The sequence below is a fragment of the Salarias fasciatus genome, chromosome 6 (genome assembly GCF_902148845.1).
Source record: "Salarias fasciatus chromosome 6, fSalaFa1.1, whole genome shotgun sequence".
Lineage (NCBI taxonomy): Eukaryota > Metazoa > Chordata > Actinopteri > Blenniiformes > Blenniidae > Salarias > Salarias fasciatus.
Window position 1 is genome coordinate 2,102,157 of NC_043750.1, and position 27,674 is coordinate 2,129,830.

The 27,674-nt window shown below is 45.0% G+C and overlaps 1 protein-coding gene and 1 long non-coding RNA gene across 2 annotated transcripts in view; one reads left to right on the forward strand and one right to left on the reverse strand.

The window, feature by feature from the left end:
• The window catches only part of LOC115390443 (GTPase IMAP family member 4-like), a gene marked incomplete at its 3' end in the record, with an annotated part of 29,093 nt that extends 19,136 nt beyond the window's left edge, over nt 1-9,957 (reverse strand). The window contains exon 1 of the mRNA XM_030094317.1: nt 9,840-9,957. Within this exon, the coding sequence (XP_029950177.1) occupies nt 9,840-9,879 (40 nt within the window). The remainder of the gene's footprint in view (nt 1-9,839) is intronic.
• A 14,021-nt stretch (nt 9,958-23,978) lies between these two features.
• LOC115390472 (uncharacterized) lies at nt 23,979-25,111 on the forward strand. Its single transcript, XR_003931680.1, has 6 exons — nt 23,979-24,245; nt 24,372-24,419; nt 24,506-24,658; nt 24,743-24,811; nt 24,906-24,974; nt 25,064-25,111. It is a non-coding gene; the product is annotated as an uncharacterized LOC115390472 (long non-coding RNA).
• Nucleotides 25,112-27,674: the final 2,563 nt, after the last annotated feature.

The window sequence follows — 27,674 nt, forward strand, 5'->3', positions numbered from 1 at the left end:
GGCCAGCGGGCCATTGTTGGGGTCCCCGGCCAGTGTGGTGGGAGCATAACCGTGTGTGTAGCAATAAATCACTATGGTGTCCTGCACCACCATGTACATCTTGGTGCCTATAACACAGCAACCCAGTCTCACGGCAATTTGTGCTATGAGTCACGTAAATTACTCTATTGCATCGTGTCCGGGAGCACGACTTGCAAAGTTTTTATGTGTCCCATGCCTCTCTTTTTAAACTAATACATTTCAATGAGAGTCGCCTGGCCACGCCCCCCTCGCGATTAAACGAGACATAAACTGTTGTTTCTTTTATCCAGGCACTCAAATTACAGCCAGTTTTACTGTTTTATTGCCCTGTCCACGCTCAAGGTAACTTTAAAGATGTGTGCACCCACACTGCTGAACAGCAAAATGCTGAAAACATCGCGATCATATCCATTCAAATATAAAAGGGGAGAAAAAAATGATCCACTCTCTGTATGGTGGAAATACATATTGGCGATCTACGTGGTTACATTCTCAGTTCAAATGTGTTCAATAGTGAAAAAAGTGACATAACAGAGCGAGTTTGACCGGGGAGGAACGGACATGCAGCGCAGGAAGTAGCTACGACTGCTCACCGGCTGCCGACAGCTCAGTCGCGGGCAGCTGGTTCAGCTGCTCCGCTGCTCCGCTCATGGCGGCGGGCGGCGACTGGGCTGTGCAGCCGCGCGCCGTGCTCCCCGGTTGGGAGACTGGAGGACAAATTGTGTGATTATGGTGACTGACAGGTTAGAAGAGGACAATGCGCCCAGAGCTTAATGTTCGCAGCTCTGTTTGAAGCGGCTAGCTTAGCTACAAGCACGCACGCTCTGTTTGCTCACATGAGCGAACCGCAATGCATCATGGGAATCGTAGTGAAAACAAGACGGGTGGTCCGATATGCACAATAACCCGCCGTGTGCCTCTCATATGCACATCTGTTCGGCAGGTTTATGCACCAGATCATCTGTGCTTCCACATCTGCCCGGGACGCTGCGCCAAAATCATCTTTTAGACTGTCAGTGGACAAAAACCATTGATCCAGAGAGCGGGACAGTCGGTATCGCGAGAACACAAGATCTCGCGGGAATAGCAACGTTGGCAGTCACACAGTTGCTGGCAAATCACAGAAATAAATCCAGAGCGATGTGTTTAGAGTGATGAGGAACATGCGTCTTTGGATTATTTTTTCAAATGAAACTGACATACATAAGTGACATTTAGTTTTTACCACATATCGTGATGCCCCCTGCTGGTGATAATATCAAGTCAAACCTGACAGGATAGTGGAGTTCAAGAGCTTTGTATAACAGTTGGTCCCATGATTCTAGCATTTTTCATTGTCAAAATAGAAGCTTTAAAAGAAGCACCAAAGTCAAAGTTCAAAGGTCAATATCTCTGATCAGGAGCAAATTCAAACTTCAGGTCTCGTATAATATTACTCCCCTGATCAAGTCCTTTACAATGATGTATCATGCTAAGTTTTATGACACATTTTTAATTTTCCCTTCTCTGGAAGCAGACTTGTTTGACATGTAGGTTTCAGGGAGAAATGTGAGGCTCGACAGGATGAAACGTGATTGAATTAAACTTATCTCAAATATAGTGGCCAAATTCTTCATTGAGTAGTTTGTTTGAACTTACTGTAACCCTTTGTTGTCGTTGACCCCTCATGCACACTGGATGCGGTCCGGCTCCGGAACGGCTCCGGTCCGGCATACCACAGCACTGTGATTCACACCGCCTGTCTCCGCAGTCCGCTGAAGAAGGTTGCCAGATCTGTCGTTATCCCCCTTAAACAATTTGAAACCCATTTTACTCAATAGAAAACAGCCCAAACTACCATCTCGGTTGAAAATGCACGTTAAAACTGTATTTTTATAATAACAAACACGTCATGAACACATAATCATTTCATCGACCCGTCCGACGTGTTCAAAGAAGAAGCTGGATTTGGCAGAAACCCGCCCAATCTGGCAACACAGAGCTGCTCCGGTCACAGAGCTGTTTGGAGCCATTTTGGAGTCGTTTGACTTTCCTGCAGTGACGAAGTAGAAAACCGTTCATTCTTCTAAAGTGTATAATGACTACATGACGTTGTTTGTTCTGTATTCTACCAGAAGAAGTAAAAAAATAGAATATTAAGGTAAAAACACAACACAGATTTTATTTTGAAGTCACTTATTTTGGAACACGTATCGCGTTTCCTTCCGGGCACCCGACTTGCTTCCGTCTGAATTGACGCGGTAGGGCTGCGGCGTGCGGAAAAATAGGATCTTTGCGGAAAGAGACCGGAGCTCCGCAGAGGGTCCGGAGCCGGACTGGAGCCGGACCGCAGCTGGTCCGCGGCCGGTGTGCATCACAGCATAGATTTTAATGACTACGGATTAGCTGCGGTGTCCGGACCGGAGCCGTTCCGTAGCCGGACCGCATCCAGTGTGCATCGGGGGTCAGGAACGGCTCCGGTCCGGACACCGCAGCTAATCCGTAGTCATTAAAATCAATGCTGTGATGCACACCGGCCGCGGTCCGGCTCCGGTCCGGCTCCGGAGCCTCTGCAGAGCTCCGTTCTCTTTCCGCAAAGATCCTATTTTTCCGCATGCCGGAGCCCTACCGTCAATTCAGACGGAAGCAAGTCGGGTGCCCGGAAGGGAACGCGATACGTGTTCCAAAATAAGTCACTTCAAAATAAAATCTGTGTCGTGTTTTTGCCTTAAAGGGACTTAAGGCAAGATTTGTGAAAAACTTCACATGCATTTCCACTTTATTCAATGCTAATGGGTCGTGAAGCATTAAAAACCTAAAATAACAGGCCAATCCGCGTATCTGTCTGTTGCCTTATACAGGCTGTGTGCCAAATAATTTGTTGCTGTTGGGGGTCCGAATTTCCCGCGCAATCGTGGGGATGTGACGTAAACTGACGCTGTATGCGCGTTGCCGGACAGGAAGAACATGGCCGCCGAGGACACGGACTCAAACACTGCTGGGATCAGGGACAGGCAGTGTTGCCAACTTGGTGACTTTCTCACTAAATCTGGCGACTTTCCAAAGCCTCTTTTCGACTTTTTTTTTTGTCAAAAGTAACTAGCGACAAATTTAGCGGCTTTTTCTGGTGCTCTGGAGACGTGACAGGACGTCTCCGCTGTTCTCAGCTGCGTGAGCCCCTCCCCCGTCCCAAAGCACTCACAGGCGGAGCTGCTCCACGGCGGCGACGGGAGAGCTCCAGCAGCCGCGGCCTGCTTCACGCGCCTCCGTGGTTATGCCGCGGGTCCCCGCGCGCTCCGCGGCCGGCACAGAGCGCGTCTCCGCCCGGGAGCGGAGATCCGGAGCTGCCGCGCCGCGGCTTGCTCCACGGAGGCGCGTGAAGCAGGCGGCGGCTTCCACGGGCCGAGTGGAGCTGCCCCACGGAGGCTGACGGGAGAGCTCCGGATCTCTGCTCCCGGGCGGAGACCCGCTCCGTGCCGGCCGCGGAGCGCGCGGGGACCCGCCGCATAAACACGGAGGTGGAGAGGAGCTCCGCCACGGATTTAAAAACGAATCGTTAGATTAATCAATGCATCGAAGAACTATTTCCTAGATTCATCGATTACAAAAGTAATCGTTTAACGCAGCCCTATTATCAGCGTGATCTCGTGAGTCAAAAAAAATAAATAAAAAAAAATAAAAATATGACCGAAGCAGCACCCGAATAAATATTGGATATGCGTTTAATTCATGGAGGGAACTTCAGCTGCATTTGGGAGTGAAAATGGATGCTTACAAAAATCACATAATATGCGCTGTGGTCCTGCAGTAATCCGCGACGTAGTAAACAGCAGGAGCATCCCTGGTGCAGCGCTGTGAAGCCGGACATTCTGTAAAATGTTTGTGCGCGCTCCCGTGCCGCCTTGGCTGGTGGCTGCAGTTCCCCGCAGCGCCTATCGCGGCAGCACTGAGGTAAATTTTGAAAAGTTGCCTTAAAGGTGTAATACAACATTTTGATTTCCGGGTGGATCACCTAAATAATTGGTGGGTCTGTTTGTCAATCATTCTCACGAGCTGCTTTCGTAAGGCGGTTCTCCGTGCTTGCGCCCAATCAGCTTCTCCCTTTTGCGCAGTCAGAGTGTTTATGTAGCTGGTGAGCTTCTGAGCTAGTACTTACCGATGGCGAGTCTGACATAATGAAACTGTAACTGTTTCGGAAAAAAAGCTTTATTTATGAGCGAGGCGGATTGCAGAAACTGTAAACAGAGCCGTGCACGGCGGAGAAGAGGAGATCGCGCTCGTACACTTCCGCGTTTCCTGGGAGAAGCAGGAGAGCCGGGCGGATGGTCTGGCGCATGGCGTTGTTCAAAAAGTGAGTAACAGACGTGGGGCTTCGTCTTTTCGAGAAAATGTTGTATTCCACCTTTAAGTCCCTTTAATATTCTATTTTTTTACTTCTTCTGGTAGAATACAGAACAAACAATGTCATGTAGTCATTATATGCATTAGAAGAATGAACGGTTTTGTACTTCATCACTGCTGAGAAGCCAAATGACTCCAAAATGGCTCAGAACAGCTCTGTGACCGGAGCAGCTCCGTGTTGCCAGATTGGGCGGGTTTGTTCCAAATCAAGCGTCTTTTTTGAACACGTCGGACGGGTTGATGAAATGATTATGTGTTTATGGTGTGTTTTTTATCATACAAATACGGTTTTAACGTGTATTTTCATCAAAGACTGCGGTTTGGGCTGCTTTCTATTGAGTAAAACGGGTTTCAAATTGTCTACGGGGCATAACGACAGATCTGGCAACCTCCTCCGGCTTGACTACGGAGACACCGCAGGCGGTGTGAATCACAGTGCTCCGGTGTACCGGGCCGGAGCCGGACTGCAGCCGTTCTGTAGCCGGACTGCATCCAGTGTGCATGAGGGGTGAGCCTCACATTTCTCCCCGAAACGTACATGTCAATCAAGTCTGCTTCCAGAGAAGGGAAAATTAAAAATATGTCATGAGACTAAGCATGATAATTCATTGTAAAGGACTTGATCAGGGGAGTAAGATTATGGCAGACTGGAAGTTTGAATTTGCTCCTGATCAGAGATATTGACCTTTGAACTTTGACTTTGGTGCGTCTTTTAAAGCTTCTATTTTGACAATGAAAAATGCTAGAATCATGGGACCAACTGTTATACAAAGCTCTTGAACTCCACTATCCTGTCAGGTTTGACTTGATATTATCACCAGCAGGGGGCATCACGATATGTGGTAAAAACTAAATGTCACTTATGTATGTCAGTTTCATTTGAAAAAATAATCCAAAGACGCATGTTCCTCATCACTCTAAACACATCGCTCTGGATTTATTTCTGTGATTTGCCAGCAACTGTGTGACTGCTAATGTTGCTATTCCCGCGAGATCTTGTGTTCTCGGGATACCGACTGTCCCGCTCTCTGGATCAATGGTTTTTGTCCACTGACAGTCTATAAGATGATTGTGCCGCAGCGTCCCGGGCAGATGTGGAAGCACAGATGATCTGGTGTATAAACCTGACGAACAGATGTGCATATGAGAGGCACACGGCGGGTTATTGTGCATATCGGACCACCCGTCTTGTTTTCACTACGATTCCCATGATGCATTGCGGTTCGCTCACGTGAGCAAACAGAGCCTGCGTGCTTGTAGCTAAGCTAGCCGCTTCAAACAGAGCTGCGAACATTAAGCTCTGGGCGCATTGTCCTCTTCTAACCTGTCAGTCACCATAATCACACAATTTGTCCTCCAGTCTCCCAACCGGGGAGCACGGCGCGCAGCTGCACAGCCCAGTCGCCCACCGCCACGAGCGGAGCAGGGGAGCAGCTGAACCGGCTGCCCGCGACTGAGCTGTCAGCAGCCAGTAACCAGTCGTAGGTGCCTCCTGCGCTGCATGTCCGTTCCTCCCCGGTCAAACTTGCTTTGTTATGTCACTTTTTTCACTATTGAACACATTTGAACTGAGAATGTAACCACGTAGATCGCCAATATGTATTTCCACCATACAGAGAGTGGATCATTTTTTTCTCCCCTTTTATATTTGAATGGATACTATCGCAATGTTTCCAGCATTTTCCTGTTCAGCAGTGTGGGTGCACACATCTTTAAAGTTACCTTGAGCGTGGACAGGGCAATAAAACAATAAAACTGGCTGTAATTTGAGTGCCTGGATAAAAGAAACAACAGTTTATGCCTCGTTTAACCCTCCTATTACCCTCAAATATTACTCACACCTTTCGCCCTTGGGGTCAATTTGACCCCAAGGTATATTTGCCCCTAGACAATGATTTACATGAAATAGTTGACCAATTTTTTTGTGTCAGGCATATTGTTTATTTGTTGACTACACAAATAACCACTGATAATGAAACCTGGACCCCCTCTCTAGCGCCACCATCAGGCCAAACTTTTGAATTACAAATAATTGATCTTGAAAATCTTTCATCCAAATCTTTTCTAATTTGGGGAGCACATTCATGATTCTCACAGAATCAACCACAATGATTAATTATTTATTGCCTCACCTTTAGACTTGTAAACTCCTGCTACAATGATCAGGCCAATGTAGGCTTCCAAGTCTACCACATCAAGGTCTTCCCAGGTGTCCACATACACACTTCCTCTCTAAATTCGTCATCACAAGAACAATATTTTGAATTGGTGGCATTATGAGGAGCTCAAATGATGACTTGATGTCATCAACACGACTGACAGCATTTCCAGTTGGGCCTGGAACCATCTTTATAACATTGGCTGCCCTCAGTCTACCCTTCTGTTCAGGTGGACGAACAGACCATGATATTTTCCCATTTTTGGAGGGGATCATTTGTGCTGGTCGAGGGAAACAGGATGGTCAACACTCTCATTCTCATCAGATGACAATGAGTCTAAATCAGGGTCTTCCTCGACACAATCCTCTGTCTCAGACACATTCTCCTCTATGTCACTCTCACTTCCAAACAGCTGCTCGAAAACAAAACTTACAGTAAAGCTTTTTCCAGAGGCCATTCTCAAATAAAGAGAGACAGATATCTTGCAGATTACTGTATACACAGAGCAGACTGAGGAATGATCTGGATAGGGAGCAAGCTTGTTTGCTCCTCCCTTACTTTGCATGAACTACCAATGTCCTCCACAGTGCGGGAAATATCAGTTCTACTTTGGCAGGTGTGAGTGCTCACCTGGAGGTGTGGGAATGACAGGTCACACACACACACACACACACACACAGACACACACCATGTAATGTATCAACTCAAAAGTATCAATACTGCACCTACAGGTGTGGGAATGTTAGATCAAACAAGTGTCACAGACATGCAGACCAGTTTTACACAGTTAAAAAAGCCTGGGGTCAAATTGACCCCAGAGGAACACCGATGTGTGTAAAATGTCTCCAGCACACTGTAAAAATAGTAGCATGAAAATTTTATGCTTAATCGATTGTACTTATCAAATAAGGAAAAGTCATGAAATATGAAGCCAAAATAAAAAAGCAAACTATTACTTTTTGAATGATAAACATTGAATGGGGTCAAACTGACCCCAAGGATAACAGGAGGGTTAATCGCGAGGGGGCGTGGCCAGGCGACTCTCATTGAAATGTATTAGTTTAAAAAGAGAGGCATGGGACACATAAAAAACTGTGCAAATGGTGCTCCTGGACGCGTTGCAATAGATTAATTTACGTGACTTAAAGCACAAATTGCCGTGTGACTGGGTTGGGTAAAATCAGTGGCGGACCGTGCATTTCACACTAAGGCCTTCAGAACAGATCCGCCTGAACCAATCCACCCCTCAATAACTATTTTGTCTATAAAAAAAATCTTATTATGCAGACATGCACATAAAGAGTTGTTGCACAGCAGATAGATACTTGTGCAGCCAGAATAAATGCCTTTGCTGAAGTGCACAATTCTCCTACTACATCTGTGCACATACAATAAGCATCAACAACTTAATAAAACAGCAATATTATTTAGGAAAAGAGGAACATTTTACTCACCAAAATCCCAATTATTTGTAAACAAAATACATCCTCCTTTCCTTCCTCAAAAAGAGTTCAACTGCTCTGTCATATAGATTATCTGTGCGTTTCAGTTCCATAAAGCCAGGGCTGAAAGTCCAGCTTGCCCTGTGGGATTTCTGGCTTTTATTTCTCTTCAGGTCTTCTTCTTCTTCTTTGGAATAATTGGTAGGGGACCAACAACTTGGCGGTGCATACCGCCCCCTACTGTATCTCTTGGTGAATGTAAATCAGAGGGCCTGGATCTGCTGTTGTTAGTGTAGCTGGCTAGAAGGCGCTGAGCCGCCAACTCGAAATCTGATTGGTTGAAGCAACTGTCTGTTTGATGCTTCACTTTACTTTACTGGGCCATCAGAACAGACAGTGAAGGCCTCGGGCAGATTTCTTTGACCCTAGCAACAGATGATGCCTGAAATCTGATTGGTTAAATGATTTAATATGAAAAAAACATGTCTGGAAGCAGCGCAACCACGGGAAAACGATGAAAGGAACCAGAACATACCATTTGGAATCATTTATTATATTTATGGACAAAATATAATTTACATCAGTCTGTAATTCAGATACTTTTTAGGCCAGCAGAGAAGGCTTTGCAGGCCCTGACGGCCCACCACTGGGTAAAATATGCCAGAATGGCGGCCATCTTGAAAAAATGGGAGCCATCTTCAATTTCAGGTGGCCAGCATATTTTTTTCAAAAAAACAAACCCCTAAGGAGTATTTGTGTCAAGTGAGGAATTGCATCACATTTTGAACAATAGTTTCATTTATCTGCTGCACTACATGAGTGAAACACCAGTCCAGGACTTCAGTGAAGCCGCTGAAGGTTAGAATCTCTCCAGGACACGCTGGTTCACAGTGACAAACACCGCTTTGCCTCTGTCATCGTGGTGTAGATTGTAGACTTTTCAGTTCACTGATAAAACAGCAGTATACCCCACACCGCCCCTCACACACACACACACACACACACACGCTCAGTCTTGTATTTCTATCCTTGTGGGGACCGTCCATTGACTCCCATTCATGTCTAGCCCCTAACCCTGACCCTTACCCTAACCCTAACCCACACCACAACAAAGCCTAACCCTAAAGAAATGTTTTTGCACTTTTACTTTTTTCAGTAACAACAACATGGTCAAGAAAACACTGTTTCTCCTACTTAGGACCGGAAAAAGGTCCCACAAGGCACGTCGTTTCACGTTTTGCTATCCTTGTGGGGACATTTGGCCCCAACAAGGATAGAAATACGAGAACACACACACACACACACACACACACACACACATACAAAGTGGTACACAGCCCTCCCCGATTATCACAAGATAGATCAGAGCTGAGAGAGAGAGAGAGAGAGAGAGAGAGAGAGAGAGAGAGAGAGAGAGAGAGACCCCTACTGCACACCCCCACTGCAAACTTGTACTTTCAGCATGTAAGAAATACAAAGAGACTATATATATTTATTCTATTTCATCTTCATTCTTATTTTATAATATTTGCACTGTCTTGCATTCCAGTGAAGTATTTTAAACTGCTTATATTGTGTTTTTATGTAACGCTTTAGCAATGTGAATGTATGTTTGTCATGCCAATAAAGCTTCTTTGAAGTGAATTGAATTGAATTTTAAGAGAGAGAGAGACAGAGAGAGAGAGAGACAGAGAGAGAGAGCGAAAGACAGAGATCACTGCAGCATTTACAGAAAATGGGCTCTTTTCCCCTGAACTGAGCTGCACTGCACTGTAAAAAATACAGCAGCACACACACACACACACACACACACACACACAAACATCTGGACACCTACCATCGCTGGTTGCCATGCCTGCATTAAAGCCTCCAGCCATGGCGGGGTTGAACAGGTTTCCGGCCAGGTTTTGGTTGAAGTTCTGGTCCACGCTGAGGTTGAGCAGAGTCTTGGTGAAGTTTGAGCTGGACTGCAAACTGAGGAGGGAGGATGTGTCTGCTGCTTTTATTCAGCTCAGGACCCACCCCCCGCCCCCCCCCCCCCCCCCACCCCCCCCCCCCCCCCACCCCCCACACACACACACACACACACTGCACACTCAGTCACAGTGAAAGTGAAATCATCCGTGCTTTCAGTTTCAAATATACTTTGACTTTATAATAATGAGTGAAAAATAGAGACAGTCCATCAACCAGCTGACAGAGGACAGAATGAACTCATTCAACTCATTTATATTGGATATTTTTGTGTTAGTTTTTCACAATTGTTAACACACGTTTCTCAATACAATAACGGCTTTCTCAATACTGCACACACAAAATGCTAAACTTGACACTCCCTTTGCAAGAACACTCACCATCAAATCTCTACTCTGTGTTCACAAAACAGAACTCAGAGTCGTATTTTCCAATGACACATACCGTTCATTGAGCACACACAAGTAAGCTTTTGCTGCACACTACCAAGCATTTACAGCACATTGTGGTGCAAAACTGAAAACACTATTGTAAAATGGAACACACCGTATGAATGACAGTGACTCTGGAAAATAAGTGGGGAGTTGGACTGGGGCGGTACACCTGTCAAACGGTAACGCAGGTGTCCTAAGGCGAGCTCAGGGAGGACAGAAACCTCCCGGAGAGCAGAAGGGCAAAAGCTCGCTTGATCTTGATCTTCAGTATGAGAACAGACCGTGAAAGCGGGGCCTCATGATCATTCTGACTTTTTGGGTTTTAAGCAGGAGGTGTCAGAAAAGTTACCACAGGGCTTGTGGCGGCCAAGCATTCATAGCGACGTCGCTTTTTGATCCTTCGATGTCGGCTCTTCCTATCATTGTGAAGCAGAATTCACCAAGCGTTGGATTGTTCACCCACTAATAGGGAAGGTGAGCTGGGTTTAGACCGTCGTGAGACAGGTTAGTTTTACCCTGCTGATGATGTGTTGTTGCAATAGTAATCCTGCTGCAACAACACATCATCGGTAGGGTAAAACTAACCTGTCTCAATGCAGCCTACTTTTTTCATAAAAAAAAAAAAAAAAAAAAAATTAAAACTTAAAACAGCACAAAAATATGCAGCCAAAAATGTTTTATTTTTGGACATAGTTGAGGAATCATCATGATCAAGCATCATCATGCCTTTGGTTCCCGTCAGGCCGGAGGCCTCGTCCACATCACAGGCCATGTTCTCCCTGTCGAGACGTCTCTGGAAGAACCGCCTTGAGTGGCGCATGAATCCCTGAATGGACTCGAGGCTGACGTCACCACAGGCTCCTTCCATGGTCTGGACCAGTGGGACCTGGGTCTGGGGGTTTCACTCACACACCTTCAACCTCCAAGCAGAGAAGAACTCCTCTATGGAGTTGAGGAATGGAGAGTACAGTGGGAGGAACATCGTAAAGTGCGGCTGGTCCTGAAACCACTGACGTTCAAGCAGAGCCCGGTGGAAATGCACCCTGTCCCAGAGGACAACATCATTAATTCTTTGAGGATCATTAGTGTGATCTGGTGGAACAAGTTGTTCGTGGAGGTCATCAAGCAAGGCCAGCAGCAAATCTGTGTTATAGGCACCAAGATGTACATGGCGGTGCAGGACACCGTGGTGATTTAGTGCTGCACACACAGTTATGCCCCCACCACACTGGTCGGGGACCCCAACAATGGCTTACTGGCCTATATTTCCTCCCCTGCACCTCCTCTTGACCAGATTACAGTAAACTAGTGCTGTGACGTTCAATGAATGAGTCGTTCGTTTGGCTCTTTTAAGTGAACGACGAGAGCCGGTTCACAGCTGTCTGAGAGCCGTTCCTTTGTGCAAATTGTCCATGCGTCCTTCACGTGTCTCCTGAGTGTCTCCTGAGTCCAGCTGTCACCGCTGCCTTCATGTGAATGGCAAAGTTTCAGTTTTCCGCAGCTCGCTCCAGTCACCTGAACGCAGCAGCTAACGAGCGGAACCGGTGTTTTGGAATAACTGGTTTCCCTATTAACTGGCGACTGGGTTTCTTTCACGTCCCTTGTTGCTGATAGATGCTAAAAACCAGACAAAAAGCTGTGATGGACCTTTTATGAGTCTGATTTCAACATCAGCTGCTACTGGCAGCAGCAGCAGCAGGAAACGCTAAAGGAAGTCAGTCAGCTGTTGATATTTTTAAAGGGAGGTTAAAAACACACCTTTTTAATCTGGCTTTTAATTGACCTTTTATAGTTTTTATCTCCATCGTTTTTATTTTTGATCATTTTTATTTTTAATCTACTTATCCTATGTATTCGTTCTATTTTTATTATGTTCTTTTAACTTATTTTACTTTTTTACTTTATAATCTTATTTTACTTATTTTATATTAACTTTGTATCATGTGATTTTACATCTTCAGCTGTTTAACTCCAGTGTTTCCTGAGGGGGGTTCTTCACTCTGAGGGGGGTTCTTCACACCGGGACTTGGTCCTGGTCCTCTGCTGGGGTGACTGCGCTCGAGTCCTCTGGTCCCGGCTGGCCTGGGGGGCTCCACAACTCGGTGTGCGGGTTCCCCCTTGGTCTGACGGGGTCGAGCACTGGGGCCCCAGTATTACAGTTTTTTTTATGATTGCATAAACACTAAAAACAAAAGAAACACATACCTATCAATACCTTACACTCAAGGAGCAAAACACAGGATCAGATTTTCACCACTTTAAACACAAAGTCAGCCTCACACTTTTTGCAGAACAATACACACAGTCATTTGCAAAACACTAAACACACTTGTATGCATTAGACACAGACATACATAAAGATGTCACTTCCTTGAAATTCCACAGCACTGATGGACAAATCACCACACCCACGAGCCATTTGGTTAAACACCCACATTAGGTGTATAAACACACGATTGCTTTGTTGTAGACACACCAACCAGGTTTGAGCACTATGAAAATGCAACAGGTGAGAAACATCATTGGCCACGGGGCTAGAATTACAGTAATGTCCCAGGACAACGTGGGGATAACATCACCCTTTGCGCTGCCCTTTCCCTAAATGGAGTCCTCCACCGTCATGCCAACATGGGCCCTTACAACACAGATCAAATTATCAGATTTTTGGACAGATTGCACAGCCAGTACAGTTTTTACCCATTGCTTGAACACTACAGACACATGCTTAAACCAAAGTAACATAACTTGAAGTTGTTGTAACTATACCTTAAACAAAGTGTAATCACACCCTAAACAAAAGCGCTGCTTTGCACTTTAGTTGCAATTCTGTAACACACTTGCTCCTTTCTGAAACACACTTGCTCCTGCACACTACACACTATTTCATACGTAAGACACTTAGTTCAAAACTGAAATCTCAAGGTACCATTGGGAAAACACATCTATTCAAAATACAACTAACTGAAAACACTGAGACGTGTGCCTGAAAACACTTACTTGCAAAACTGAACACCAATCAGCCGCTACATAAAGGCCTCCGTTAAGCCATTTGGAGAACTTTGCAAGCATGGAGGCAAGGAGAGCCAGAGGCAGAGGAAGAGGAAGACAGAGAGAGAGAGGAGGACGTGGTCCAAGAGGCCGAGCAAGGACCATTACTTCAAATGACATCAGAGCAACGTTGGTGGACTGGGTCCTAGGTCATGGTCTGACTGTGAGGGAAGCTGGCAGAGAGTCCAGCCTGATCTGAGCCGTTTCACAGTTTCATCCATAATCAGGACATTCCGACTGGACAACAGGTATGTCTTCAACTCTCTACTCAGACTGTATCTAGAGTATTTACAGTACTGTACCATGTCACGTTACCGTATCACATGTACTGCACTGCAGGGTGGCTAACGCTCTTTTTCAAACTAAAGTGGTCGCTTTGTGAAACATTCCGTGATAACGTGTGGAGATGTTTCAGTACTGTCTATGGTAAATACAGTTAAGTACAGTATATACAGTACTGTAAAAAAGAAGCAAACAATAACTATTTGTGGTTGCATTTTTCTACAGAATGGCTAGAAGACCTCTGGGGGAGGGGGGGGGGGACGCCAGCGCCTGTTCACCCAACAGCAGGACCTGTCCATAGTGAACCCAGTCAGAGCAAACAATGCAATCCGTCTGCACCAGCTACAGTAACACATATCTGCAGATCGGCACGTATTCAACAACACAGATCGAAGAAGCGTTTCCGCTCTCGGACACATCTGGGTAAAGCACAACATGACCATGAAGCGACTGTACAGGCTCCCATTTGAGAGGAACAGTGTCAGGATGAAAGAACTTCCACATGAATAAGTACAGCTGACTGTTACAGTCCTTTACACTGACAGGACAGAATGGGTTCATTTGTGAAAATTGTGCCAAATTTTTGCTTTTTGTGTTTAGCGATCGAAAAAAACTGTTAGCCCACACACAATTGTGCTTTTCTGTGTCGACAGTATATTTTTTGTTTTATTTTTACTTTAACTGAATTTACTGTTGCATTAACTGAATTTACTAAAATGCACTACTGCAATGTAATGATTTTGGATTGAGTATTTTATTTTTTGGTTGTTGTGAAAACGTGCCTTCTGTGGAACTGAATAAAAAGAGTGAAAACAAAAGACTGCAGTGTTTTATATAAAGTAGACGAGTGTGTTGCTGCTGATCTGAAAGTGCTTTCATAAGATGCAAGTGGGTAACATTTTGTCATCAGAGTGACATTTTGACAAAGGATTGTTAGATTTTGATAGCAGAGTTTCAATTTGACATAGATGTGAATGGTTTATTTCCCAGTGTTGTGTCTCATTTGCTTGTGTGTAGAGTTTTGACACAATGAGCCAAGTTTTGCAAAACGTTCTGGGGGCGCTTGTCTCGGGATGGTCTGGGGCATAAGAGGCCCAGGCCGGCTCTGCCTCAAAGCCCACATCTCCACAAGCCTCCTCTATTGATTGAAACAGTGGAATGAAAGTTTAGAGATTTGCATATTGGTGTGTTGTGGATTGATGCTTTGAGATTTTATGAGAGAAGTGTGTGCAAACCTGAAAAATTGTGTGTTTCGACAACAAGGTGATGTGAAATTGACATCAGAGTGTAAAGAAGAAAAGTTAGAGTTCTAATATGATAAGGAAATCTAAAGTTGTATTAAATTGAGTCAAGCGATTGGGGACAGAAGTAAAGGTTGTGAAAATTGTGCCTGATATGTGCTTTTGTGTTTTAGCCATTGAAAAAACTGTAATCATCAGATAGCCAGGGTCTGTAAATAAGGGTTTTGTTTTTTGTTTTTTGTTTTTGTTCCAGGGAGTGTCTCAGTGAAGCTGCACTGCTCTCTGTTTGTCCTGTTTACAGGAAGCTGCAGCCGGAAGCTGCTCCCCCTTCAGCACTGATGTGAAACGAATGCCATGCAGAATCATTCCATGCAGGCGCACTGATCCATGCGTCCTCGAGAGGCTTTTCCGGCTCTCTAGACTGTTTATCTGCTCCTTTAGTTCAGATTATTTACAGGAAATGAGGCACATACATTGTCAGCACGTTATCATTTAGTATCAGAGTTTATTTAGCCTTTTTTTTCTGTTTCTGAATCTCGGGGCGGCGACCGAGCGATTAGATACTTTCACTCAGGGTGCGAACTATGGGGGGCCAGGGGGGTCTCAGAACCCCTTGATGAGACATGAGCCCCCCTGAAAACATGATTTGTGAAATTTTGGGGGTGCCCTAAATATTGGAAACATGCTGTTTCCCCCATGTATTTCCTTTAATTTATTATTATTGATTTAGTATGATCATAATCATGGATTATATGCAGAATTAGGCCAATTTTAATGGATGATTTGTGCATCACTATTTCACTTTAATAAAGATGCCGACCTGCATGCAGTACTTGTCCTCACCATTGAAGCGTGGGGGTGCTATGCCTTAAGCGTCACTTAAAGGAGCTGTCCGTGATTCTGCACAATTCTGAGCCCTGACTTCAGTTTGAAATGTTGGCTCCGCCCCCGAGCTCTCTGACTGGTTCCTCACATTGAGAAAACCCTCCCACTCCCCCTCCGCTCTGCTCCCACTCAGCGTGCATGACGCTACATGCATAGATATCATATAAGAACACCAGATGGCTCATGCCGCTGTAACCCAATGGGGACTAACGTCGTCACATGGCGGCCATCTTGGTACAGGGCCGCTCACTCACTCATCACATTAATGTCAATGGAGCGTCAACTTTGAAACAGCTATTAATTGCTCAATTTTCAATCGATTTTCTAACGACTTGGTTTGTTATAAATGAGAGACATGTAGATATTTAACTGCATGCAAAAATAAAAGTTGTGATTTTAACATTTATTTTGAATAATAGCAACGTAACGTTAGTAATAAATCACACTGTCTGTAAATCCGTCAAGAATTCAATGAGTTGAGTATTTTAGTGAGTGTAAATCACTCACCTTCCCTTAGATTACACAGAGTGCCCCAGAGTGGTCCACTGTTCTAAGATGGCCGCCAGAGAACGACGTTGTTGACTCCGCCTTAAGGCATCTAGTTTTTATATGATATCTATGGCTACATGCACATCCCATACGCGTGCACAATCCTCTGGAGGAAACACAGCAGAAGCCACTTCGACTCTTTTTTGTTCAAAATAAATGGCCACTTCGTCTCAGGTATATTCATATTCATATATTTCATATATTTCATAATATATTCATATTTCACCCTGTCACTACATGTTCAATGCAGAAAGTAGCTTGTTGCTCCTTCGGCTTCCATGCTGGTCTGTTTGCCGGTGTTGTGCACGCGCTGAAGACGGCCTGGCTCCGCCCCCCTGCTGCTGCGCTGCGACTGGAGCAGAGAGGTCGTCACGCTAAATCCTCAGGCAGCGCTGATCAATGTGTGATTTTTTTTTTTACAGAAATGTAGCATGGATTTGCTAGTACATGATGTCAAAAGCATTTTTCTCATCGTGGTTAAATTAAAACCGCGGATAGCGCCTTTAAAGCAGACATATTCCCTCCGAGGTGCGCGTGTGAACAAACCACACGAGAGAACATGAAGAATGTTTAAAACTACGCGACTCCAAAACACCCACAAGCTCGACTGAAAGAGTGAGTAAATCACCAAAACAGCAAAGCTTAACTGAGTCCTTCAGCAAACACATGCCATACGACAAAGCAAGTAAGCGGTGGCAAGACATTACCACCGCCATCACAAATTTCATAGCCAAGGAAATGATGGCGATTAAAGTGGTGGAGAGTGAAGGCTTCAGGCAACTTGTTCACGTCCTTGATCCAAGATATGAAGGGCCAAGTCGCAAATATTTTTCTCAGACTGCTCTACCAAACTTGTACAACTCAACTCGCAAAATGCTGATGGAGAAACTGCAGAATGTCAAGCACTTTTCAACGACCACACATTTGTGGTCGAGCCGGACCTCCGAGCCATACCTCTCCTTGACTGTGCACTTCATCGATGAATCCTGGCTTCTGAAGAGCTACTGCTTGCAGACTTCTTACTTTCCACAGGACCACACAGGTGACGAGGCAGACCAAGCAACACGCTTGCGTACTTTCAGCGACTACTTTTCTAAATTGCAAGCGTAGAAGAAGTTCCGCTGTATATATTCTGCTGTGAGTGACCGAGCTGTGGACAATCACAAAAGTGATTGGCTACTGTTTTAAAGCTTTGAATTCGGTGTCCTGCTGAAAGGGCACAAGCATCTGGCTTGGTCTGCCGCGGCTTCCGTAGTTCAGGGTGCGCGCGCAGACGTGTACTGGAGCAGTATGAAAGCGCACTGTTTGGGCTCTTAAAATGTACTAAATGACCTTGTTAAGAATTAATTATGGACGTTACCCGCTCAGGACACTTGGATTACAGCGGACGAGCAGTATGAAGGAAAATGGACACGTTTTGTGGACTTTATGGACCGTTTTTTCTGTCGGTCCCTGTTTGTGGAAAACAAAAGTCCCCAAACATCTCCAACTGCATTTGAAACATCAAAAAAGTGCTCCAGAGTGTTTCTCAGCATGAGGGTGAGTAGAAAATGAGGCCAAATCGTTTTTTGGGTGGAGTATTCCTTAATCTTAATTAATTAATTAATTTTTTTTTTACAAAAGCTTGTGTAAGATTATATAGATGGAGTAGACCTTATGGCATATTCTCCTGTGATGAGTTAGTCATCAAATTTTGTTGGGCAGTATTTTGCAGAAGGTCATAACTTTTCTGTGTGTAATGAGTGTTTTGTATCCTGCACTTTGAAAATAAGAAAGAGCTGTTGCGTATATAGAGAATTTACATCACTATGGTCTAAATGGACTGGGTACATTAAACCTGTGAGATCCAATTGTATTTGAATTAACTGAAAATCTGTGATGACCCCTCTTTTTCTTTCTAGGAATTCTAGGAAATGTGTTTTTGTAAGCTCCCTGTTGTGTTCTGGTTTGTGTTATATTGGTTATGTGTTACAACAATGAATGGCTTAAACAAGAAAACTTGAGAGACAACAAGGATAGAGACATTGAGACTCTTTACAATTAAGCATTCAAGATCTGTCTGGAAAAAAAAACCCGAACTTTTATGGAATACCTCACAATGGATCTTGCAAAAGATGTTTGGTGCATTGAAAATGTTAGAAATATACGTGCCTTTCAAATAATAAGAGAATTTCAAAAAAAAAATATATATATACATCAGTTTTTTGGGGGGAAAAAAGTCACATTTTAAGGGATATCGCCAGATTATCGTTATCGTGAAATTTAAAAAAAATATCGAGATATTATTGTTTTCCCATATCGCCCACCCCTACCACCACGTCCTGCAGCTCTGGGCTTTCAGCCAGGAACTCCTCGATGGTTCCTTCGATCAGGTCCCCTCCTGTAAAGAGGACCATGCTGTACCTGTCTGCAGCCTGGCCGAACAGCTTCTGGATCCTTTGCACCGTCTGCTGCTCCTCCTCGGTGTACCTGCCCAGCCTGACGACCAGCAGGAAGACGTGCGGTCCAGGGAGGGAGTAATGGATGCACTGACTCATGTCCTTGGTCGTCTTATCTTCACCGAACCGGGTGTCGAACAGCCCCGGAGTGTCGATGACGCTCACCCGCTGGCCGAAGAGCACCGCGCTGCCTTTGGAGCAGTCCACCGTGATGGATTTGGCACAGAACTTGGATTTGAAGCAGTCTTGGAGCAGAATGGTGTTTCCTGTGGCGCTCTTCCCATTTCCTGTCTTTCCCACCATGACGATCCTCAGCTCGTCGCCGCGCTCTGCAGGAAAGACACAGAACAACATTAATGACGTCAGCTCAGTTTGATTTGGCCACAGGAAGAATCATCCAGACAGATCCTGTTCTGCTGGACCATGTTTGACATCCTCAGCATGTTGGAGTTCTTATGTTCCCTCCACACAGTGGAGAACCTCATGTCTGAACTGAGGGAATCAGCAAATGAAGCAGAACCAAGCACACAGCCGCTCAGCCACACATCAACCAGAAAACACCACATTTCATTTCACATTTAAAACCATGAGAGGAGTCATGATGATGAGTTCAGTTTCAAACCAAAGCTTCACATTTAACACTTTGCTGCCACTAAATCTTTTAATTGTTTGACTTAACAGACGTGGGACGTCAGAAAATGTGAAGATGAATTCAAATCAAATCAAATCAAACTTTATTTCTGTAGCACTTTTCATTTTCAGAAAAAAGAACACAAAGTGCTAAACAGGAAATAATCAGTATAAAATTAAAGCTGCACATTCATCAACGTCACGCGCAGCACACACACACACACACACACGTTTGTACTTATATCGCTGTGAGGACACTCATTGACATAATGCATTTCCTAGCCCCTTACCCTAACCCTAACCATCAAAAATAAATGCCTAACCCTGACCTAAACCTGATTGTAACCCTAAATCAAAAACCAAGTCTGACCCCTCAAAAAGGCCAAAAAAGGTCTGTCGAAAAGTGAGGACCGGCAAAAATGTCCTCACTTTGTTGGTGAAAAACGAATTTTGGTCCTTACTTTCGAGTATTTGCAAGAACACACACACACACGCGCACGCGCACGCGCACACGCACACACACACGCACACGCACACACACACACACACACACACACACACACACACACACGCACACACACTTCAAAAGGCCCTCGTTTACAGATTACATTCTGTTTTAATAGAGGCGAGACTCTCACAGCTGTGACGACATCATGGATGATATGAAGACTGAAAACACTGAGAAGAGGTTTCATGCCGACTGGCTGCACTGCTGAGTCAAATAACAGGTTTATAAGAGTTTAATATGAAGGAAAGACAGTCAGGGAGGAAGAAACGCCACTTGCACAAATCCTGAAAGGAGTTCAAGACAGAGAGACAGATAGGATATTATATGTCAAACGAAAGATTTATGGCCCCCAATAAACCCCTCCCCTTGCCATTTGTCTACCATTTGTCCAGCGTATGTCCACTGCGCATTTGTCCCCCCCCCCAAACTTCCTTCCGTCTGAGGTCTTTTGAAGTTTTTACGACGGGTTAGGTGTTGACACATCTGAAGGGATGAGAAGGAGTCAGACAGTCGGTTAGAGGGGGGTGAATTTATATTGTACCCGGAGATGGCGGAGAAACGTGTCATGAAGACGCAGCCGGAATCTCTCATCAGCGAAACTCCTGTCACGATTTTTAATGAATTTTCAATGTTGGGCACTACGCCGAAAAAGAGCGTTATATACCTTTACCGGACTCAGATGCCCCCGGAAGAATTGTTACATGAGGAATGGTCTCTATCCTCATACGGCGTTGGAGGTAGCTGGGGATTTTTCTTCAAATATGACATTGGCGAACTCTGTCTTTATCAGTTGGACGGCAATGAGAAATTTGGGCCTTTTTCGTCTCAGACAGCTGTCTCATCGAACGATTGGGGTGTTCTGACGATGCTGCTTGACAGGTATCACAGCTGGTGTACGGGGGATAAAGATTCAGGAGACTGTGCCCGCTTAACACAGTCTCCTGATTCACAAATTGATCAGCGAAAGATGAGATTCTGTGCTGTATGGCAGACTAAAACAGTGGCGTGCGGTCGGTGGTTTTTCCGTGCGAGCATGCAATCGTCAAACGACGAACGGCCGACAGATAGTTTTGTTTTGGAAACCTTTAACAGTGAGTGCGGAGTATACAGAAAGATTCTTGACTTACCATTTGATGCAATGATAGAGAAGATGAAAGAAAATGGTGGAAAAATAACCACTCTGTTTCACAACTCGCGTGATTGGAGAGACGTGGTTAGCGTGAGAAGAACACTTACGTTTTAAACCACGCCTTCTGCCTCGTACATGTCGTCGAGGACTATTTATTGAGAGGTGGGAGAAGTTGTGGCGTCAGTACATCTGTTATTTTTTTCTTCCTCGCCATATAAAAAGGAGCTCTCTCTCGACTTCAGCCATGCAGAAGTACAGCAACAGGAGATTTTCTGCCGGGTTCAAGCGTCCTCATCCGGGGTACCCTGATCTGCTGAGTGAGGACTCTCTGTCTTTATTTTCTGAAACCCTCAGCCAGGAAGAAGAACAAGAAGACTTTCAAGCGTTTTCTCCATCATTGTTATCATGCTCTCAGAACCCGAATATTTCTGCATACGGACCATCCTCTGTCCTGAACGAGGATGAGCTGACGTGCGACTGTCCTCATGCCCTCAGCCACGAGGAAGCTGTTTCATCATCATCATCATCATCTTCGTTGTCTCCCTGTTCTCACCCGACAACCGGCTTCAACAACGAGGAACTGGCCTGCAATTGTGATTTTGAAACTCTTCATCAGCGCAGTCTGGTGCAGGCGGGCAAGGCCGCTCCTGTGCAAGCGGAGGAGGGGGAGGAGGAGGAGGAGGAGGCTGCCCCGGTCTTGGTCAAACCCGGGGGAGGTGCAGGGCCTACTTCTCCAAGTGCTGGAGAATCTGGAGAGGATGATGTCGACGGCTGGATCTCAGCTGGTCTGATCAGTACAGTGAAACTGGGTTTGCTTCACCTGCTGAACCTGGTGATAGGCAGATACCAGAAGGAGACCTGTTACGGGTGCAGAACCAGTCACCCCAGTCAGAAGCATCACCCGTGTCTTGATGTTGAGACAGATGGCTATTTTTCGGAGCATTACGACCGCTTGATGGCCAGACTTTTCACACCCAAGCTGATCCCATCCATACAAAAGCTGTTGATCCTCAGGAAAATCCGTTCCGACGAGGAGAGAATCAGAGCGATCGTGGAAACCCTGATCTTTGAGCTCAAATCTGTTCGGAGAGTGGCAGAGCTGATCTGCGACTTTTACGACTCTGATGTCGGACAGTCCGTGACCACTGATCAACTCTCTGCTGTGAGTGACTGCTGGAAGAGTGAGTGAAAAACAAGAAGAAGAAAAAAAAAAGAAGAAGAAGGAGGAGGAAAGATGGGGAATTTGTTAAGTCAAACTATCGAGCTAGATGATGTTATTTCTCAGCTGAAGAGACTTCTAACCAATGTTATCTGTAAGAGAGTCCTGGGTTGTGCATACAGTATGATTACCGATGCTGAAATTCAACGCATGGAAAAAATTCATGCTCAAGTCCGGTCGTGTCGGGGAGATGCAGCATGGTGGGTTATGGTGCAAAACACTATAACGAGTGCTTCCGATTCCAGTCTGTCCTCTGTATTTGCGGGAATTGTACACGAATTGTCTAAAGATTCTCTTTCTACAACTAAGTACCACATAATATCTTTGTACACGCTGTTTGTCGATGCCGTCTCACTTTCCATTCAATGCGGGCTCGGTCTCAGTCCTTCGGATGAAGTGGACAGACTTCATTCTGCTTTGCAGATGAATTTGGATTGTTCTATTCTGCGTAATGTGTTGGTGATGATAAAGCCGTATTATTACTAGTCAGTAGCGATTGATTTCACTCTTGTAGAAGTATTTCTGATTAAACTATGCCTCGAATAATAAAAATACTGTTGAAGTCTTCCCCCACCGTCTGACTGACTGTTTGATCATTTACGACCGTACTGTAAGGGTGTGAGTGTTTGAAGCTAGCTACAGCTGCAGATTCTGGGTAGAAAACAAGACCTCACCATACAGAGACGCATAGGGTGTGCCTGATTTAAGGAAGTAGAAGGAAGTCACATCCGAGCGAGATGTCTGGGTGCGAGGATGGGAGCGGGGTGGGTTCTGATCTGAGGAAGTCAGGCATCCTCCGTAGGTGAAGAAAAAGAAGGGATCATAAAACGGGGGTAATCTAGTTCGACAGGTCTACTTCAAAGCTTTTATCAGATAGCATACGAGCAGGGGACGTCTGGGAGTAGATTGTGGGAACAGCATAGGAAGTTGTCTTATGAACAGGGTCACTCTGATAGAAAATTTAAAAAAAAAGAGTTTGTTTAGTTCAGATACAATATTTACATGCTATTCTTAGAAGAAAATTGATTGTGAGCAGGTCAAAACTTTTCTCAGAAACAAACTATGATACCTGTGTCCGAAGGATAAAAAAAAAAAAAAAAAAAAAAAGATCTTTAAGTTTTCATCCTCTACTTTTTCCACTATTTCAACAGTCACATTCAGGAAGACATTACAAAGTACCACAACCCCATAAAAATCTTTTATTCCTCCTGAACAAAAGAAAAATAAGACAGAGAGTTCTACATATTTATTTTATCCGCTACTGTTCTCTCAACATCTCTTTACCCGTGAGCATGCGTCTTAGCATGTTTGTGTAATTATATTTTATCGGTGGATCCTATCAAAGAAGAATTTCTATCACCACCATGGACAGACAATAAGTCTATCTTTCTTCTATCTTGTATTGTTTGATCCGTAATCAGTTTCTCACAAAGAGTAAATCTGGTCTAATTTTAATTCGTACAAGAATCTTTGGGCTTCTCTTCACACCCTCACACTTCCCCCTCAGAAAGAATATTCACTTCCTCCAAGACCCAACCTCTCTCCAACACCTCATGCCGATCCTGTGATCTTATTGGAAGGATCAACAGTCATAAAAACCACCAAAAAACAAATGCAAAATAGCTAGCTAGCACGGATATAAGTGACAGTCAGTCACTTCAGCTTGCAACAGGCAGAGCGAGGAAGGAGAGAGAAGAAGAAGAAGATCACTGCTTGAGAAAAATACCAAACACCCCGTCAATAACACCACAAGATGGCCGGTAGGACGAATGGACTGGAAAATTATTTTCTCTTTGAAAAAGTGTGAGAGCGAGAAAACAAAGTGCATTTTAATATATTTTTCTAGACAAGACTAATTTCTTCGGTGAATCATCATCATCCACAGAGCCGACGACCCATTCTCGATGTAAGTACCATGGTTTTTAAATTTCATGTTATTTGATCAGACAAAAATGGACTTCTTTTTTTTTTTAAAACAAGTTTTTACCCCTGTTTAACTAAGTTTTTTTTTTTTTTTTTTTTTTTTTTTAAGTTGAAGAAGAAGAAGAAGAAGACTTTAACCTGACCCGGGATGATTTTGGTAAATTGTTAAATCAATCCTGTATTTAATTGAGAATAATCGTCTATGGGATCTAATGAGGTTTGTTTTGTTTTTACGATTGACAGATGAGCTGGACAGGCTCGATAATCAGACTCGAAATCTGACCTCGACAGCCAGTGAAGTCCCAGGACCTTCAAACACAGGCCGTCAGAATCTGACAAGAAATAGGTCAATTATCACGGATTCTCTACAAGAGTTATCCTCTCTCCGTACCAGGGGTAATTTTTTTTTTGTTTTTAAATCTTCAGAGATCTCAAGACATTATGGAGGTCTCACTATCTCTGTTTTATTTAAATTTCCAGTTTTTCCTCCAAATCGAGAAGACACTCCAGGGACTTCTGGTTCTGCAGTAAGAGCTCGCTTTTCCCGGGGTAGGTTTACCTGATCTGATTCATACCTGGTTGTACATATGAGTATATATATATATATATATTTTTTTTAAAGTAATTATTTGATGTCTCCTAGCTCTGAGCCGTTTCGACGACATTGATCACACTCAAGTCTCGGGAGACCTCAACAACCTCTGTACTTCCGGTAAGTCTTTTTTTTTTTTTTTTTTAAAGTTTATTAAGTTTGTTTAAAATAAAAAAATAAAAGTTCTGACGATCGTCTTCATATTAAAGATCTCCTGTTCGCACCTGGTCGAGTAGAAACCGCTGTCAATACAAGCGAGGTGGTTGATCTCACTGGTAAGATTTTTTTTTAAATATTGATGGTGGGATAAAATAATAATGCCATGCATGTGTGTAACCTTTTCTTAAATTATTCCTGTATTTTAAGGGCCTACGCAGACCGAGCCTCCTACTACAATCCAGGAGCTCAGAGGCATGTATTTTATTCTTTCTATATTCCTTGTTTATTTATTTACTCAGTCTTAAATGATCCTTTGATTAATTTATTTATCTGTTTATTTATTTTTTCAGCTCTCGTTCCAAAAACACCATCTCCACCGATCGCTGATCACGACCCCGAAACTGTGTCTGAGCCTGAGATTGATCCTGGACATGACAGCGAGACTGACGATGATCTGAGGGGTAGGTTTTACGACTGAGATGTGGAGAAAAACTTTATATTTATAACATGTATGTATGTATTCAATTTTTTTTTTTTTTCTTTTCATTTAAAGGCCCGGCTGAGGTACCACCACCACCACCACCACCACAGGATGGTGCGGACATCCACTATGTGAATGGTAAGTACTTTATTTTGTTCTCACTAACTGTTCTGTACATAATTGGGGAATATATATATCCTATACGTGACTTTTCCTCTATCCTCTTTTAAGATTTTTTTGTTCGAGATACGGAGTTGGGAGAAGACTGGACTCTTCTCGGCATCGTTAGAAATGCTGCTTTCGACACGGCGCTTCGGAAGGCCAAAGCAGTTGCTGCCGACGTTCTGAACTGGAGCTTCATGCGCGGTGGGATAGCATATCTTCAGTACGGTGATCTGCAACGGCTCATGGATGAGCGCTTAGAGCAAGCCTTGTCCTGTTAAAAAAAAGAAAGAAAACATCCTGAAGCAGTAAAGCACGACATTCAAAAATAAATGATTGAAAATCCCCGAGCAGTGTGATTTCAGAAAAATTAAAACCCCATGGCGCGCATTTTAGACTTAAACTTTCTGTTAGAGTGCCTGGTTCGAGATCCTGAATCATTCATAATAAACGATGTGAATTTATCACCGAGTGCATTTCAATCTGGGTCTGGTTACCATTCCGATTCGTCAGCATCATACCCCAGTGTCAGTCATGAACCTCCTCCTCCCCCTCCCCCTCCTCCACCTCCTCCTCCTCCTCCTCCCCCTCCTCCCCTTCCTCCTCCTCCTCCACCTCCTCCTCCTCCTCCTCCTCCCCCTCCTCCACCTCCTCCTCCTCCTCCTCCCCCTCCTCCTCCTCCTCCCCCTCCCCCTCCTCCCCTTCCTCCTCCTCCTCCCCCTCCTCCTCCTCCTCCTCCTCCCCCTCCCCCTCCTCCCTTCCTCCTCCTCCTCCACCTCCTCCCCTTCCTCCTCCTCCTCCCCCTCCTCCTCCTCCTCCTCCCCCTCCCCCTCCTCCCCTTCCTCCTCCTCCTCCACCTCCTCCCCTTCCTCCTCCTCCTCCTCCTCCTCCCCCTCCTCCCCTCCTCCTCCTCCTCCTCCTCCCCCTCCCCCTCCTCCACCTCCTCCTCCTCCTCCTCCCCCTCCTCCCCTTCCTCCTCCTCCTCCACCTCCTCCTCCTCCTCCTCCTCCCCCTCCCCCTCCTCTCCTCCTCCTCCTCCTCCTCCCCCTCCTCCTCCTCCTCCCCTCCCCTCCTCCCCTTCCTCCTCCTCCTCCCCCTCCTCCTCCTCCTCCTCCTCCCCCTCCCCCTCCTCCCCTTCCTCCTCCTCCTCCACCTCCTCCCCTTCCTCCTCCTCCTCCCCCTCCTCCTCCTCCTCCTCCCCCTCCCCCTCCTCCCCTTCCTCCTCCTCCTCCACCTCCTCCCCTTCCTCCTCCTCCTCCTCCTCCTCCCCCTCCTCCCCTTCCTCCTCCTCCTCCACCTCCTCCTCCCAGTCTACCCCACTCAGAACCATCTTGCTCCAATTCAGATTTGCAAAATGATGCTTCAGCATCAAGAATTTTGCGTGATCGATTTAATAATGTTGAGATAAGACAGATGTTAAACCTTCCAAATACACAGACTGTACCAGATCTAGCAGAGTTCTACGAGAATGTTATGAGAGTCATCGAACATCTTGCAGAGAGAACCAGGTCGGAATCTAACCGTAATGACCTGGTTCAATTGGAAATTGTCGGTGAGAATGTGCGAGAGCATGTTTCTTTCACTGTTGACCAGCATGGTGATAACATTCTCCCCGCATTTGAAAATTTACTCGATCAAATGGTTCAGTCAAATACAGATGTTGCTGCCGATGCAGGACTCGAACTCGTTGTACAGGTTGTACGTGATCCGCGAGGCGGAATAAAAAAGAAAATTAGAATGCACACTTGAACATGAGGTGTTACAGCGTAAGAGGCGTCACCTCTACATCGTCTACAATAGGACCGACAAGCCTCTGTTTCTCCATTTGTCTGGCACATTTAACAGATCCCAAATTAAATGATTCACAGGCTGAAGAAAGGGGAAGATGGTTACAGCACCAGGCAGGCTTGACAAGTCAGACTGAAGTCTCCTTCACTGACGTCCCTAAATTTGAGGAGCTCTTACAACGGAAAATAGTCATATTCATGAGAAATCGTGAAAATAGAGCCCTCTCGAAA